Here is a 17,222-nt window from a genome sequence, read left to right as displayed (position 1 = left end):
TAACATAGATAAAATGTTTAACAATATAACATCCGAAAATCTGTTTGAATATCTACTCATTTTGAAAGTGAAAAGTGTAACTATTCATTTTGTTTTTTAACAAGAAAAAGAGCAGAATAAGTATTCACTAACCTTTGCATTATAAGTCATGATAACCATCTCAGGAATCTGATTTTCTTTTTCTATTTCAGTATCTTCCTTCAAGCTTTCCGGTTTCTCTATGTTCTTAGCTAATTTCTCTTCTTCGGTAGCCTTCTCATCATCCTTGTGAGTACCCAAGGTTGCTTCCAAATCCACAGCTTCATCCAATGGCTTTCCATCTTCAATTTTTGATCTATCCAGTCCTACATCTGACGGATTTTCAACTGGCAGTGCTTTTGCTTCGCAAGCATTGGTTTGATTCTCAAGTTCCCTGTGTTCTTCAACGGTAGAGACATCGGTGATCTCTAGATTAGATTCCTCGGCCAACTGTTCCTCAACTACTTGTCCACTTTCATTTCCCATATCTTTAGACTCAGCTTTAGGGACATCTACTAGCGGATTATCTTCAATTTGCATTAATTTCTCATCCATTATTTGTGGCATAGGAGTTTCTGAGTGCTCACGCTGATCCTGATCTTTGTCTGAAGTTTCGTCAGTTATTTTCCTTTCTTCAGAGAATGTTGCCTCATATTCCTTCACTTCATCTCCTAATGTTTCTTTCAAGGGAATCTCCTTGGTGGTCATCTCCAATTGATCTTCACTTCCTGCATAAGGAACTTTATCCTGCACTGCATCTTCTTCTTCGGGAATCTCCATGTCCTTCTCGTGTGTTACGTACGAGTCCCCTGATTTCACATCAATTTCAGCACTGCATACACCACTCTCTTCATGTTCAGTTCTTGCTGAGCTGTTCTCTTCGATGACAACAACATTATATATTTCGTTATTTCTCTTTTCTCTTTCAGCTTCAGCATCAGCTTCAGCATCAGCATCAGCTTCAGCTTCCTTTATGTTTGTTTCTTCTGTTTCTGCTGGATATGATGCTGAGATTTCTTCTTCGGTGTCATTTTTGGACTCCTTGAGCTCAAACTCCGAACTACGAGCCCGGTCTTCTTTCACTTCTATTGGTGTTATTTCTTCTTTTGACTCCTGTACAATATCATACAGACTAGAACCGTTATTTGGCTTTGCTGTTTCCTCTATGGACTCTGTTTCCTCAATGATTGTGTAGCTCGTCTGTAAAACATTGAATATATAAGTTGATGGAAGATTGAATTCAAAAACATTGAATAAGTGGAAAAGTTAAGATGTTAGTGATTCATACAATCTACTTACCACTGTTATCGACGCCACTGCTGCAGTATTCTCTTCCTTAGCTTTTTCTTTCTTCGTCTCAGTCATTAGTGTTGTCTGATCCTTCTTGTTGTCTTCCTCCTCTAGAATTTGTTTTTCGGCGTTCGCTACTGTGTTGTCTGGTTCCAGCTTTTCACAGACCTGAACAAAATTAGTATCAAAAGATTGGTGAAACATGGAGGTTTTCAGCTTTCAACTTGATCTTAAGACTTTCAAAACAAACAAAAAAAAGATCTTAAGAACTAGTCTTTGCAAAATTTTAGAAGTAACATGAATGTCACCTCTACTTCAGGTGTGGCTTCATTTTCATTTTCTTCTGTAGCTTTCAGTGAGTCATCGATGATAGCACATTCTTTCTTCACGATCGACATTGGACCTTCATGAACCTGCATGAAGAATAAGGTGTACTTTTATTAATAATTACAATGATAATATCTGAAAGAGATTAAAATTGTTTTAAAATTGTTTTTTAAACTGAGTTAGTATTCATTCATGCCCTAAATTTACACCTCTTTGGTTTCTTCATGTTTTAAGTTCTCCATGGCATCCTTTGGTTCAGGTTTCTGTGCACTGCAGTTCTCCGGCTGCTGCAGTATACTCTCTTCTTTGTGTTCTAAAGCTTCATTTTCCACTGGTTGAACACTGAGGAGCTCATACTGCTTTTCGTGCTCATTGTCCACTAGTTGTCCAACATATGAATCAATAACATGTAAATCATCAGCCTTCTCGTTTGAAATCTCAACTTCCACAGTTTCATTAATGTAACTTGCTTTAGTTTGTAGGTGGTCAGTTGGTGAGTCTTCCCTTATTTCTCCCACAGATCTCTCGTCATGGTCTTTGACTGATGTTGCTTCTTCGATGCTTGTGCTTGTTTCTGCAGTTTTGGCACAGATGGCAGTATTGACATCCTCAGAAACTGCATCCAAAGGACACGCATGGTTCTCCTCTTCGGGTTCATTCTTTTGCTTGAAGCTCTCCTCCTGGATTTCGTCCTTGTGGGAATTTTCCTCCTGATTCTTCTGTATGAAACCAATATTTTCTACTTCACTAGTTTTTACTTCAGGCATTGGAACAATGGATTCAACGTCCTTTCTCATTTCGTCTGATCCCTTTGTTATAGCCAGCTCCTCATCTGTCTCCTGTACAACTTTTGCATCCACAACATTTTCAGGGGGTTTGTGTAGAGCTTGATCTTCTTCTGAAGTTTCATCAACTATTTTCTTCCCTTCAATGAGAGTTGCATCATTTTCTTCTGAAGGCATAGTAGAACCTTCCTTAACATCATCTCCCGATACCTCTTTCATTGGAATCTCCTCAATGGTCATTCCCATTTGATTTTCACTTCCTGCATTAGGAATTTTATCCTGCATTCTATCTTCTTCTCGGGGAGTCTCGATGTCCTCACTTGTCACACACAAATCTTCGGATTTTACATTAATGTCTGCACTTTCTAAACCAATCTCATCATCTTCACCATCAACAACATTATTTATTTCATTCTTTTCCTCTTCTGGTTCAGCTTTAGCTTCTTTTAAGTTTGTTTCTTCCGTTTCTGCTGCTTGTGATGTGCAGTCCAACACAGCAGTACTGATATATTCTTTTACTGTGGCGGCTTCTTCAGTATCCATCTTGGACTGCTCGAGCTCAGATGAAGAGCTACAGACAAGTTCTTCTTTGACTTCAATTGGAGTTATCTCTTCTTTTGCTGTACCTGAAGCTGCAGTTTCTGATCCTTTACACACCTGTGCGGTAAACAAAATTTCAACATAAACATGATAATTTCTGGACGATCACGGGCTATATTATAAAACAAATTCCAACAGGTCATGAGCCATCTTTGTGCTAAGTTCATGAACGGAATTTTTTATTCTTTGAAATCCAAGTTATCTTGAGGTTTCCTAGCCGGCATCAGTTGCCTCATGACACCTCTCTTATTAATGAACTCTGTTTTTGGCCTTTTCTGATTTTGATCAGAATTCACTCGGCTTTTTCACTGTTTAGTGGATAACCTTTTGATGTGGCATAAGACTTCTGGTTGTGCTGTTTTGCATTGTACGCATGTGTTTGCCAATAATGGTTATTTGTTCCATGTCTATTAATGGAAGTAGTTCGGAAGTATATTATAAGTTTGAAGTTGAAAGATTAGAGAGTTGTATAATTTTCTTACCTCTTCAATTGGAATCTGATTATTGTTGGTGTCTTCCTTCTCTAGAATTTGTTTTCCATCATTCTCAACTGTGTTGTCCGGTTCTAGCTTTTCAGCAACCTGAATGAAAATATATTGAAAGATTGGTTAAGCATGGAGGTTTCAGCTTTTAGCAAATAGATTGAAATTGGGTTAGTATTCATGATAGGAACTCTTTTGATTACCTCAGCTTCATCCTTGTCCACAGTTTCCATATTTAGATTCTGCTTTTGCACTTCATCATTGTCTTTAGTTAGGACATCAGGATCCAATTCAGAGGATATCTCTTCAAGCCACACATTCTCCACTTCTGTCTCTTGAGCATCACTCTTAATATTTCCTACAGTCGTCTCGGCTGAGCTGATATTTGATGCATTTACAATCTTGTCGGCGTCGTTCAAGCTCGTCTCTGCTGTTACTTCTGTTACTGCTTCAATACAACTCTCCTCATGACACGGTTTCGAGTCATCAATAATCACCTCAGTTTTCTCTTCGGCTTCTCGATCTTCGCTACATAGACTTACAGGATCTCCGGACTCTTCAGCCTGTCTCATTTCTTCTAATTCTTTGGTGATGTGGGATGCTTCTCCATCATTGGTTAAATGTTCTTTGACCTCCAGGTTTTCTGCAACTATCTGCTCTTTGGACTTGGCTTCCATGAAACATTCAGTTGAGACTGAACGGTAGTCTGCCACCTGCACATAACATAGTTAAAATGTTTAACAATATAACATCCAAAAATCTGTTTGAGTATCTATTCATTTTGAAAGTGAAAAGTGTATCAGTAACGCTTGATACCCTTTTTTATATCTTTAATTTGATTTTGTATTTTTAGAAGAAAAAGAGTGAAAAGAGTAGAATAGCTATTCACTAACCCTTGCATTATAAGTCATGGTAACCATCTCAGGAATCTGATTTTCTTTTTCTTTTTCAGCATCTTCTTTCAAGCTTTCAGTTTTTTCTATGTTCTTAGCTGAATTCTCTTCTTTAGTAGCCTTTTCGCCATCCTTGCAAGTGCCCAAGGTTGCTTCCAAATCCATGGTTCCATCCAGTGGCTTTCCATCTTCAAATTTTGACCTTTCTAGTCCTACATCTGATGAATTTTCTACTGGCAGTGTTTTTGCTTTGCAAGCATCGGTTTGATTCTCTAGTTCTCCATGTTCTTCACCACTAGAGACATCGGTGACATCTAGATTAGATTCCTCAGCCAACTGTTCCTCGACTTCATGTCTACTCTCATTTCCCGTATCTTCAGGCTCAGCTTTAGGGACATCTGCTAGCGGATTATCTTCATTTTGAATTAATTTCTCATCCGTTACTTGTGGCACTGGAGTTTCTGAGTGCTCACATGAATCATGATCTTTTTCTGAAGTTTCATCAGTTATTTTCCTTTCTTCAATGAGTGTGGCCTCATATTCTTTCACTTCATCCCCTAGTATTTCTTTCAAGGGAATCTCCTTGGTGGTCATCTCCAATTGATTTTCACTTCCTTCATTGTGAACTTTATCCTGCATTGCATCTTCTTCTTCGGGAATCTCCATGTCCTTCTCGTCTGTTACGTATGAGTTCCCTGATTTCACATCAATTTCAGCACTGCTTACACGAATCTGTTCATGTTCATGTTCTGTTCTTGCTGAGCTGTTCTCTTCGATGACAACAACATTACATTTTTGGTTCTTTTCCTTTTCTAGTTCAGCGTCAGCTTCCTTTATATTTGTTTCTTCGGTTTCTGCTGTACATGATGCTGAGTTTTCTTCTTCAGTATCGTTTTTGGACTCCCCAAGCTCAACTGAGGAACTAGGAACATGATCTTCTTTCACTTCTATTGGTGCTATTTCTTCTTTTGACTCCTGTATAATATCAAACAGACTACAATTATTATTTGGTTTTTCTGTTTCCTCTATGGACACCGATTCCTCGATGATTGAGTTGCTAGTCTTTAAAAAATTTGAATATATATGTTGATGGAAGATTGAGTTCAGAACAGTTGAGCTATTAGTGAGTCATACAATCTACTTACCTCTGTTATCGAAACCACTGCTGCAGTATTCTCTTCTTTAGCTTTTTCTTCCATCGTCTTGGTCATTAGTGTTGTCTGATCCTTCTTGTTATCTTCCTCCTCTAGAATTTTTTTTTCGGAATTCTCAACTGTGTTGTCTGGTTCCAGCTTTTCACAGACCTGAACAAAAAATAACATCAAAAGTTCGGTGAAACATGGAGGTTTTCAGCTTTCAACTTGATGTTGAAAAAAAAAGAAAAACTTCATCTTAAGAACTAGGCTCTTCAAAATTTTAGAAGTAACATGAATTTCACCTCTACTTCAGGTGTGGCTTCATTTTCATTTTCTTCTGTAGCTTTCAGTGAGTCATTGATGGTAGCACATTCTTCCTTCACGATGGATGTTGAGCCTTCATGAACCTGCATGAAGAACATGGTGTACTTTTTTTAACAATTACAGTGCTAACCTTGGAGAAGTGTTTAAAATTGTTTTAAAAGATGCTTGAAACTGAGTTAGAATTCATTTGTGCTTTAAATCCAGACCTCTTTGGTTTCTTCCTGATTTAAGTTATCTTCTACGTTCTCCTTGGCATCCTTTGGTAGAGCACTTCTGTTCTCTGACTCCTGCTGTATACTCTCTTCTTTGTGTTCTAAAGCTTCATTTTCCACTGGTTCAACATCGGAGAACTTGTACTGCTTTTCGTGCTCATTGTCCATTAGTTGTCCAACGAATGAGTCAGTGACATGTAAATCATCAGCATTCTCGTTTGAAATCTCAACTTCCACTGTTTCATTACTCTGACTTGCTTGTAGGTGGTCTGTTGGTGAGTCTTCCCTAGTTTCTCCCTCGGATCTCTCGTCTTGGTCTTTGACTGGTGTTGCTTCTTCGATGCTTGTGCTTGTTTCTGCAGTTTCGGCACAGATGGCAGTATTGACATCCTCAGAAACTGCATCCCAAGGACATGCACGGTTCTCCTTTTCGGGTTCATTCTTTTGCTTGAAGCTCTCCTCTAGGATTTCGTCCTTCTCGGAATTTCCCTCCTGATTCTTCCGTGCGAGACCAATATTTTCTACTTCACTAATTTCTCCTTCAGGCATTGGAACAATGGATTCTTTGTCCTTTCTCATTTCTTCCGATCCCTTTGTTATAGCGAGCTCCTCGCCTGTCACTTGTACAACTTTCACATCCACCACAACGTTTTCTGAGTGCTTCTGTTGAGCTTGATCTTCTTCCGAAGTTTCATCAACTAATTTCCTCTCTTCTAAGAGAGTTGCATCGTTTTCTTCTGAATGCATAGCAGAATGTTCCTTAACATCATCTCCTATTATATCTTTCAACGGAATCTCGTCGGTGGTCATTTCCATTTGATTTTCACTGCCTGCATTCAGAATTTTATCCTGCATTCTATCTTCTTCTTGGGGAATATCTATGTCCTTCTCACCTGTCATGCACGATTCTGCTGATTTTGCATCAATGTCAGCACTTCCTAAACCATTCCCATGATCTTCATCATCACTGACATTATTTATTTCATTCTTTTCCTCTTCTTCTTCTGCTTCGGCTTTAGCTTCCTTTAAGTTTGTTTCTAACATTTCCGCTGCTTGTGATGTGCAGTCCAAATCAGCAGTATCGATACGTTCTTTTACTGCTGTTGCTTCTTCAGTATCCATTTTAGACTCCTCGAGCTCAAACGAAGAGCTGCAGACAAGTTCTTCTTTGACTTTGATTAGAGTTATTTCTTCTTTTGCTGTACCCAAAGCTTCAGTTTCTGATCCTTCACACACCTTCACAATAAACAAAATTTCAATATAAACATGATAAAGTTCCAGAAGGTTACAGACTATTATAAGACAAATTCCAACAGGTCATGGGTCATCTTTGTGCTAAGTTAATGAACTGAATTTTTTATTCTTTGAAATCCCAGTTATCTTGTGGTTTGCTTGCTGGCATCATTTGCTTCATGACACCTCTCTTATTGTGGAACTCTGTTTTTGGCCTTCTCTTTTCTGATTTTGATCTGAATTTACTCGGCTCTATTACTTTTACACTGTTTAATGGATAGCCTTTCGATGGGGCATAAGAGTTCTGGTTGTGCTGTTTTGCATTGTATGCATATGTATGCCAGAGATTTTTATTTGTTCCATGTCTATTGATGGAAGTTCGAGTTCAGAAATATATTATAAGTTTGAAGTTCGAAGATTAGAGAGTCATATAATTTTCTTACCTCTTTAAGTGTAATCTGATCATTGTTGGTGTCTTCCTCTAGGATTTGTTTTCCATCATTCTCAACTGTGTTGTCCAGTTCCAGCTTTTCAGAGACCTGAATGAAAACATATTGAGAGATTGGTTAAACATGGAGCTTTCAGATTTTAACAAAAAGATTGAAATTGAGTTAGTATTCATGATCTAGAATCAGACCTCTTTAGTTTCTTCGTGTTTCGAGTTATCTTCTATGTGATCATTTAGCTCTTGTCGTATCCCCTTGTGTTTGTTTTTTAAAGCTTCATTGCACTCTGAGCCGGAGTTCAAGTGATATGCCTCTTTTACAAACATTGTGTTTTCATTGCCCATTTCACTTGTTTCAGATTTCAAATCTGTTGCCGCTGCTTCTGTGAATATGTGCTCTGGAATTGTGTAATCACTGCTTTGACTTGCTTTGGAGGCATCTTCACTAACTTTTTCCTTCTCCTTGACTGCAACCATTGCATCATCGACTTGTTCTTCGGGTTGAACATCAGAGAACTCAAATTGCTTTTCATACCCGTTTTCAGCTGATTGTTGAACTGATGAATCAGTAACATGTAAATCATCAGCATTGTCGTTTGAAATCTCAAGTTCCATAGTTTTGGTATTCTCATTTACTTCATTTTGTTGGTGTTCGGTCGATGAGTCTTCCCTCCCTTCTCTCTCGGATCTTTCTTCATGGTTTTCGAGTGATGTTTTTTCTCTGATGCTTGTGCTTGTTTCTGTAGTTTCACGAGAGATGGCAGTATTGACATCCTCATGAACTACATTCAGGGGACATGAAGGCATCTCCTTTTCGGGTTCATTTTTCTGCTGGATTGGGATCTCTTCCTCCTGTTTTCCTTCAGGCGTCAGGACAGTGGATTCCTCTTCCCTTTTCATTTCATCTAATGCCCCAGTTACTGCCGGCTTTTTGTCTGTGTCTAGTACAACTTCCACGTCCGCTGCAACCTTTTCTAAGTGCTTATACGCCCTATCTTTTTCCAAAGTTTCATCTGTTATTTTCCTTTCTTCAGCGGTTTCGTATTCTTCTGAAGGAATGGTAGAATGTTCCTTAATTTCATCTCCTATTGCTTCTTTCAAGGGAACATCCTCAGTGGTCATCTCCTTTCTATCTTCACTTACTGCATTCTGAATTTTATCCTGCATTCCATCTTCTTCTCGGGGTTTGGGAGCCTCCACGTTCTTCTCGCATGTTACAGAGAAGTCCATTGAATTCACATCAATGTTAGCACCTTCTACACCGATCACGTCATGTTCAGTTGTGGCTAGGCCAATCTCTTTGACCGCAACAACATTCTTTTCCCCTTCTGCTTCATCTTCTTTTACTGATGTTTCTTCTTCAGTTTCCATTCTGGATTCCTTGAGCTCAAACGAAGAGCCACGAACAAGGTCCTCTTCGAGGGTTTGTTGTATTTCTTCTTTCGACTCCTTTTCATCAAATGGACTTGGATCATTATCTGGCTTTGCTCTTTGCTCTATAGAGTTCATTTCCGTGACATTCGAGTTGGTAGCCTGTATAGCAATTGAGTGCGTAAGTTAACAACAAATAATTGTACGAAAGGAAAAGAATTGTTGGACCTAAATTAACTATCATTGTTAGCTGACCTCTTCTGTCAACTTCATTAGGCTGCTTTCAACTTCCTTCATGCTTTCCTTTGCAGTTTCATCTGTAATTGATGAATCAGAGATGTCAGGTATTGGATGTTCCTTCGTTTCCGGATTTTCTTTTCCAGTACCTGAAGCTTCCATTTCTGATTCTTCATGGACCTGCATGACAAAACACAATTTTGATTTAACTACGACAAAGTACTAGAAGGTAACAGATCAGATTATAAACAAGAACAAACTTGAAGTAGGATAAAGCAAAAAAACTGTTTAAATGCAGAGTGTGGTACAAGATGGTCCGGGTCTGCTGTTTTGCACGGTGTGCATGTGTGTGTGGATAATGATTGTTTTTGCCATGCCTTTCGTGGAAGTTCGAGTTTGGAAATACTGAATAAGTGAGAAGTTCAGAGATCAGTATGTCATATAATCTACTTACCTCTTTAACAGACATCGTTTCCCTCCCATCTCCCTCAGATCTGTCTTCATGGTCTTTGACAGATGTTGCCTCTTCGATGCTTGTGCTTGTTTTTGCAGTTTCACCAGAGATGTCAATGTTGGCATCTTTGTAAACTGCATTCATAGGATTTGCAGGCTTCTCATTTGGATTTGAAACATGTTCTGCTTCAGTAATGTATTCTTTAGGCATTGCAATTGCGGATTCCTCATCTATTTCCATTTCATCTGATGCCACCGTCATGGCCAGCTCCTTGTCTTCTGCCTTTATTGCGTCCACTGCAACCTTTTCCGATTCAGAGTTTGCATCATCCTTACATAATTCATTTGACGTGCTGAAATCTTGGTCAGTTTTCTCATCGATCTCACATTGTCCAGTTTCTTCTCTTGGACACTCTTCAACAATATTCTCCATCCTGATATCAGAGGCTTGAGATTGCAGCTCTTTGGTTTTCTTGATGGAAGAAGTATCGAACAAATTCTCATCTTGGCTGGCATCATTTTCTCCATTGACGCATTTGTTCTCTTCAGGTTCATGTACGCGAGCAACCTCTTCGCTTTCAGCTACCATTGAGGGTAAGTTGTCCACTATTGGATTATGAGAATCCATTGAAGCTTGTTTCTCGAGTTCTTCAAGGCCATGATCCATGTCACCCTTTTCAATTCCGTCTCGAGTTCGGTCCTCTTCTTCGATCCAAACCACTGTTTTTTCTTTGTCCTCTAGTATCTTCTCTTCTTTAAATGGAGTGCCATCCACCTCAGTGTGTTCTAACATTCCACTGGTCTCATTGGCAACCATGGAAATCTCAGGTGATACTAAAAAACTTTCACCTTTAGAGATTCCAGTATTGCTTTCAGTGATGATATATGCCGTTTCGATCCCCTTATTATTGGCAGCTACTTCCAAGGTCAAGTGCTTGCTCTCTGCTGTTTTCTGCATGAAGAAAACAAAGCTTTTATTTTCATTTACATATGTGGTATTTATTCTCTGGAAGAATAAGCTTCTTTGGTAACATAAAAAAAATGGCAAACTTAATCTATTTCTGGCAATTTTTCCCTTTCCTATGTAATATTAAAGCTAGTTGGCTGTCAGATAACAGTTGGCAATTTTGGATATGAACTATAGACGTGAAAGAATAACGTGAACATTCTCGAGACTTGGTCTATAATGTCTCGAGACACATTGATGAATTTTGTTAATTTGAATTGGATTTGAATCTTGACTTCGAGTTTGATTCTGTATAACACGGGATTTCTGTTATGCATGACCATATCTGTAATTGAAAGTGGTTTGAATTATGTCATGTCCAAGGTGGTTGTGCAAGCATCGTGAACACAATACCAACATTGTCCTCTTTGGGTGTCGACTAACCCCTCAAGGTTTTCATTCAATGGCGTGTCTCGTTGGATTTGAAACCAACACTTCCTACAACACATATAGTAGTCTATCTTGAAAACATAGTACCATTTGATCTTTGCAAAAAAGACCACTATATATATGTGTGTGGTATAGGAGGTCTTAGGTTCAATCCAACTCAGCGCATCTTTAGGTGAGAAAGCTTTTACGAGGGTTAGTGGACGCTCAAAGAAGACAATACCGTTTTTGTGCTCTCAATGCCCGTGTAACACAGCCTATGGCTGGTCAAATGGTGATAGGTCGTGACAATTACAGTTTAGAAAAGAGATTTAGCTTGTCTTTAATGTTAGTGTTAGTATCGGATACGGATATGTGCCCGATACATGTTCAATTTTCTTTTTCCAAGTTTTCCTTGTATTTCTAAAGAGAACTTGTTGATGCATGAACCCTGCATCAACAGATCTAAAAATATATGCTTACTACCGTCTTTAAGCCGATTGAAATCCGGAGATTATATGCTTCATCAATCAACTAAAAGGATAGTTATAGAACTTAGAGATCCTCCAGTTTTAAGTGTTTCAACAACACCGAAAAACTCGAAAACAGAAGTGCTATTTAAAGATGAAACCTGATGCATGATCTTTCTGGTTTAATCTGTCATCAAAGACATCTGATCTTTGATGACGTAGAGTGTTCTAAAGTTTGCTTAAAGCACAATACGTGTAAGATGAAAGAACTTTACCACTATTGAAATGGGTTCTTGAATGATCACTTCTTCAGTTGCCATTTTTTCCTGCACAAGTTATCGAATTCTAGTTTGAGAGCCTATCATTTCAAACATTCATAAACTGTGAATCATGTAAGATGAAAGAACTTTACCACTATGGAAATGGGTTCTTGAATAATCACTGATTCAGTTGCAATTTTTTCCTGCACAAGTGATCGAATTCGAGTTCAAGAACACTGAACAAAACGGCCTATCATCCTGAAACATTCATAAACTGTGAATCATATAAGATGAAAGAACTTTACCACTATGGAAACAGGTTCTTGAATGATCACTGCTTCAGTTGCCATCTACTTTCCTGCAGAAATAATAGAATCGAGTTTGTGTTCGAGAGTACTAAAGAAAACTCCCTATGATCTGAAACATTCATAACCATGAATTGGTTGATGATTGTTATATATATATGTGCATAAATATTGATCTGGTAATAAGAGGAATGTATTGTTGATAGTAAGCTGACAAATGCAACTTGGTATTTGCTGATATAGATGCTGAGTTGGACACATATGTGGAATTGGCCCTACTGATTGGTCACTCACATGGCAAATAATGTAAAAATATATTCTCTTTTGGTTTAAGATCAAATTCTGATTTAATAATTTGAAAATTTGTTGAGATGTTTTCAGTTTCAGACAAAACCCTTTTAACAGTTCCTTTTTTGTAGGCTTATGTTATTAGAGCTGTCTTGTTGGGGGGTTCCAACACCTTTTTCTTCACAATTAACCTTAAATTTGTGATCTTAAGCTTCACTTTAACTCCATGACCAAAAAGAAATTCCTCTTTTAGTCTTTCAAAATTTGACCAAAAGTTATAACTCATAATTCGTATATTCATATCATTTTCGTGTATTTTATTATATTATAATCGTGTTTAAAATATTTATATTTGATTTAATTTGATACTTTTTGATGTGGTGCCTGCGCTATTTTTTTGGTCTAATGTAGTACTTGCATTTGACAAAATTATATATTTTAATACTTAAAGTTAACTCTTTAGTGTTTAGTTCAAGTTTAGAGTTAGATTCTATAAAATATAATTTTACCAGTTTGAATTTTTTTATAATTCATTAATAAAATAAATCTAGTGTCATTTGTGAATTTGTTTAATTTTACATTTAATTTGTCAAATATAGTTCGATTGATATGACTTGATTCGGGTTTTAGGCTTGATTTGATAAATGTTAATTGTTAATATTATCGTTAATTATGAATTTTAACAAATCAACTCTAGAACTCAAGTTAAACACTGAAAAATTAACACTGTTACTTTCAATTACCAAAATGTATAACTTTTATTAAATCTGAGTATCACATTGGATAAAATAAACAATCAGGTACACTTGACATATTCACATTTCTTTACATCATGCTTTTAATTATTTACATTGTGGTCATATCATATATGATATTAAGAGCACATGGTCCATTAATTTTAAGGTTAAAGATTAAACTTGTCAATCTCAAATATCAAATATATAAATCATGCTCGATAGAGATAGCTCCCAACTTTGATAGTATTGTCGATTTTGATTTGAGAAGTTTTACGATTTTATTTTATAAAAAAACTCATTATGCACAAGTTCAAATCATCTCACTTTCTCTATATATGATAATAATAAATTCGAACTCATATTACAAATTTAAAATTTATGAAATTGAATCTCAATATCTGTGACTCTGAGATTGCAACTTCCTACTACTAAAAAATCTAAAATTTATTGCCTCTACATGAAGCATTAATATTGATATTAAGGTTCTTCCTAATTTACCTACTTGAAACAATGAAAGATATCAATTTCAATGGTTACTTTGATTGTAAAATGGGCATTGAATTAGAGAATTAAAGAAAATTCAAGATCAAAAGTGGTTGTAAAACTTCATGATTAATTCTTTGAAAATAATTGATGATAATTTTCAAAGGTAAATTTACGTATCTAATAGGAGAATTTTCTAATTATTTTAAATATAATTGTCTTATATAAAATAGCAGTCTAGTGAGGTCGCATCATTTGGTGCCCCAATAATCTGTCTCACTAACTCTTAACTTCCAATAATAATAATTTTTATGAGAAAAATTATGGATGCTTTTACATTTTTGACTATCGGTTTCAGATAATATAAAAATACGGTAAAGACATTATAGAAGTCTCTATATTAATAGTTAAATTATATTTTATCTTTTTATTAGAAAAATAAGTAAATTAATCTTTGTACGTTAAATTAATGAGCAAATCGGTTATTTTTGTTAAAATTCATATATTTGTATTGTTAAAAATTAGTGTAGCTAGCGGAATAACTAGATAATGGTACGTGATGTGCCATGTGTACTTTATCTGACCTACAAAATCAATTTTAATAGTAGAAATTGATAGAATTTTTAATAGAAGGTTGATTTGTTCTTTAATCTAACATATATGAACTAATTTACTCATTTTTTAGTAGAAGGGTAAAATACAGTCTAACTCTTAGTATAAAGGTTCTTCATAGTACTTTTACTAATTCAATATACTGATTTATATATGACTCATGTATAAAATACAAATTATACATATATGTAGAGCTTTAAATAGAATATTTTTGTTGATTGAGTCTTAACTCAGTTGGCATCATTATTCTTGTTAGTACAAGAGGACAAGGGTTCGAGTGCATTAAAGAGTTGAAAATGGGTTATGGGTAGTTCTTTTTTAGACATTATATCAAAAAATAAATATTAAGAATCGTGATGCTACACTTATATGAAAGGAAATAAAAAAAAAGTGAATATTTTATAATTTTAGTCTGAATTTAAATCTAAACTCAAATTTAATAATTAAGCGTGGAATAATTTTTTATTAAGCGAATGATTTAAATAAATGAATTTTCATTTAGAACTAAATTTTAAATTTTAAAAAATTGAGGATAAGTTAGAAGGTTGAGTTTATCAATTAAATACGTAAATGGAATTGAGTTGGGTGTGAAAAAACAGTGAAGCGACAACTTGGTTAATTCCATGCCTCAATTAATATTGTTTTGGTAATTCTTTTCTTTGAAATTTGTAATTTTAGGTACGACACATATTAGTTAGAAATAGAAATAATGTAATAAATTAATTTAATATATTAAATGCATTTATGATATTCATGTTTAATATTTTTAACATTGAATGCGTTGAATTTGTAACTAAAAAATAATTTAAATCTCGAAATATAAATAAAAATCCAATAGTTGGTTGTACGAAATATTATATAATTTGCAGATAAAATCAATAAACACCTGTTGAAAGTGGTGAATAACAAGTTCCATCAACATAATAAAACATTATGACATGTTGATAATTGACTTTGTCACAACTCAAGCACATGGAGTGATTGCAAGCACTTATAAAGAAATCAATCCCGGATGGTCCAAAGCGACGAGCAAAAAACAGAAAAGGAACCGAGTATCCAAAAAACTAGAGAGAATGACAACAAAATCATACCTAAAATCACTTGCAAAAGCAAGACTACATGCATGAACAAAACTAAAAAATATGTTATAAGAGCAGACAAAAACTTCTAAAAGTAAAGACTTATTAAATAATAGAAAACAAACAAAAGAAAACATATAAAACTTAAGACAACACACGTCCAAATCGACGAAGAGCTACCCACTTTTTTAAGAGAAAAGTACCAGTGGACGATGGAGTTTTAGCGACGATAGGCACCGTTAGCTGTCCATCACTACTTGTGAAAACTGGAAGAATACCTACAAAATAGATTTACAAACTGATAAGAGAGAGACATATGAAAGGAATGAAGAAAAAAAAGAGGACAAAAATCAATCTGAACATTGACATTGGCGCTGGATAAAACGAAAAAGAAGACGCAAACTACTTTCAAAAATAAAAACAAAAATTTTTAGGATTTCAAATAATTGAGTTGAATTCAAATAAAGAAAATAATTGAATTGATCTGTTTAGACTTTCATTTAGCAAGGCGTAATTAAGGTCCGAAATAATCAAATTTCATTTTCTATAAAGTGTTAAATCGACCGACCAAACAAAAATAAATTGTCTTGGTCCGCCGCCCTCGACGTGGATATACAAAGATTCCACCAACTTGTCTTTTGCCTTTTGAACTACTATCTTATACATTCATTGTCCATTTCATGAATCCATTTTATTTGAATTTTTAATTTATTTATATTTTATATTTTATATTTGTGATTACACACTTTTTCAAACACTCCGCTTATTTATTTATTTATTTAAAGAAAGTGGATTCATCTCATTTCAATTGATTTATGTAGTAAATTAAAATATATAAATTATTTTTAAAAAAGTTATCACTTTTTAAAATTTTTAAAAATAATAACTGAATTTTTTTACCGAATTCAACCTTTCTAATTTAGATTAAAAATTTATTGGAAAGGTGATAAGACCATTCACCAATAGTTTAAGAAGGACCAACATGTACACAATTTTGATTGTGCAAGAAATTTCAAAATTTTAGCAAATTACAAATTTTGATCTAATTTACTTTTCTAAATTTTGACTCTCAATTTTTATATAAAAAATATAATTTTTAGGTGATGATATGATACGATATTAAAGCATCGTACCATCGAAAATGTTATTAAATTTAAGAACTATTTTGGACTCAAAGAAAGTTCGAGGATCAAATTGAAAAAAATACTAAATTTAAAAATTAAAGATTGAATTATTTATCAAATAGTAGTTTTGCAGTTCCATTAAGAAAGATGAGCAAAGCATGAGGTTGGTTGGGCATAAAAGAGACAGTGTAAAAATTGAATAAAAATAGAGGCCCCACCCCTACTTCGATTGTCCCTTTCATTTGGTCATAGTCGGTCAATCAAGAGAATGAATATTGATAATTATAGATAATGGACGGTTCTTTATTGCCTTCATTTCCATGTCATTGCCAATTATTCTTATTTTGTAACCACTTCGCTAAAACTAGAGAGGAGAAATACGATTTTCATCCACATATTAGCTTGTAATTTTGCAAATTTTTAAAGGATTAAAATGTATATTTAACATTTTTAAGGGTCAAGGTTATTGTCTACACCCTTATTTATGTATCGCATTCATAACTCTACTACGAAGTCTTTATAGTAAGTAACTCACATCCTAGTAAGGCACTCTATGATCTTAGTGCTAACCTTACGTGGTAGGATATTTGCTTAAGGATATCCATATTAAATTTTCTATATATGTAACTCTTCTCCGATACTAAGAGATGTTAAGAAATAACATAGTAACTTTCTGTTAAATCTCT

The 17,222-nt window shown here is 35.1% G+C and overlaps 1 protein-coding gene across 10 annotated transcripts in view; it reads right to left on the bottom strand.

Moving 5' to 3' along the window:
• The window catches only part of LOC105768983 (uncharacterized), a 29,557-nt gene extending 17,200 nt beyond the window's left edge, over positions 1–12,357 (bottom strand). For 6 of the 10 annotated variants that reach the window (XM_012589301.2, XM_052633662.1, XM_012589352.2 and 3 more), the window contains exons 1-17: positions 12,214–12,357; positions 12,061–12,111; positions 11,924–11,974; positions 9,808–10,758; positions 9,372–9,533; positions 7,938–9,278; positions 7,744–7,839; positions 6,062–7,303; positions 5,834–5,938; positions 5,541–5,699; positions 4,396–5,370; positions 3,706–4,215; positions 3,503–3,601; positions 1,845–3,077; positions 1,617–1,721; positions 1,318–1,476; positions 133–1,218 (exon numbers count right to left, since the gene is read on the bottom strand). In XM_012589301.2, the coding sequence (XP_012444755.2) occupies positions 133–1,218; positions 1,318–1,476; positions 1,617–1,721; positions 1,845–3,077; positions 3,503–3,601; positions 3,706–4,215; positions 4,396–5,370; positions 5,541–5,699; positions 5,834–5,938; positions 6,062–7,303; positions 7,744–7,839; positions 7,938–9,278; positions 9,372–9,533; positions 9,808–10,758; positions 11,924–11,974; positions 12,061–12,111; positions 12,214–12,258 (8,370 nt within the window). In that variant the 5' untranslated portion in view covers positions 12,259–12,357. The remainder of the gene's footprint in view (positions 1–132; positions 1,219–1,317; positions 1,477–1,616; positions 1,722–1,844; positions 3,078–3,502; positions 3,602–3,705; positions 4,216–4,395; positions 5,371–5,540; positions 5,700–5,833; positions 5,939–6,061; positions 7,304–7,743; positions 7,840–7,937; positions 9,279–9,371; positions 9,534–9,807; positions 10,759–11,923; positions 11,975–12,060; positions 12,112–12,213) is intronic. The other 4 variants (XM_052633667.1, XM_052633665.1, XM_052633666.1 and 1 more) reach the window with 4 other exon arrangements.
• Between the last annotated feature and the right edge of the window lie 4,865 nt (positions 12,358–17,222).

This window comes from Gossypium raimondii, chromosome 7, assembly GCF_025698545.1.
Source record: "Gossypium raimondii isolate GPD5lz chromosome 7, ASM2569854v1, whole genome shotgun sequence".
NCBI classification, from domain to species: Eukaryota; Viridiplantae; Streptophyta; class Magnoliopsida; order Malvales; family Malvaceae; genus Gossypium; species Gossypium raimondii.
The sequence above is the reverse complement of the archived record's forward strand: the minus strand, read 5'-3'. Positions and strand labels throughout refer to the sequence as shown.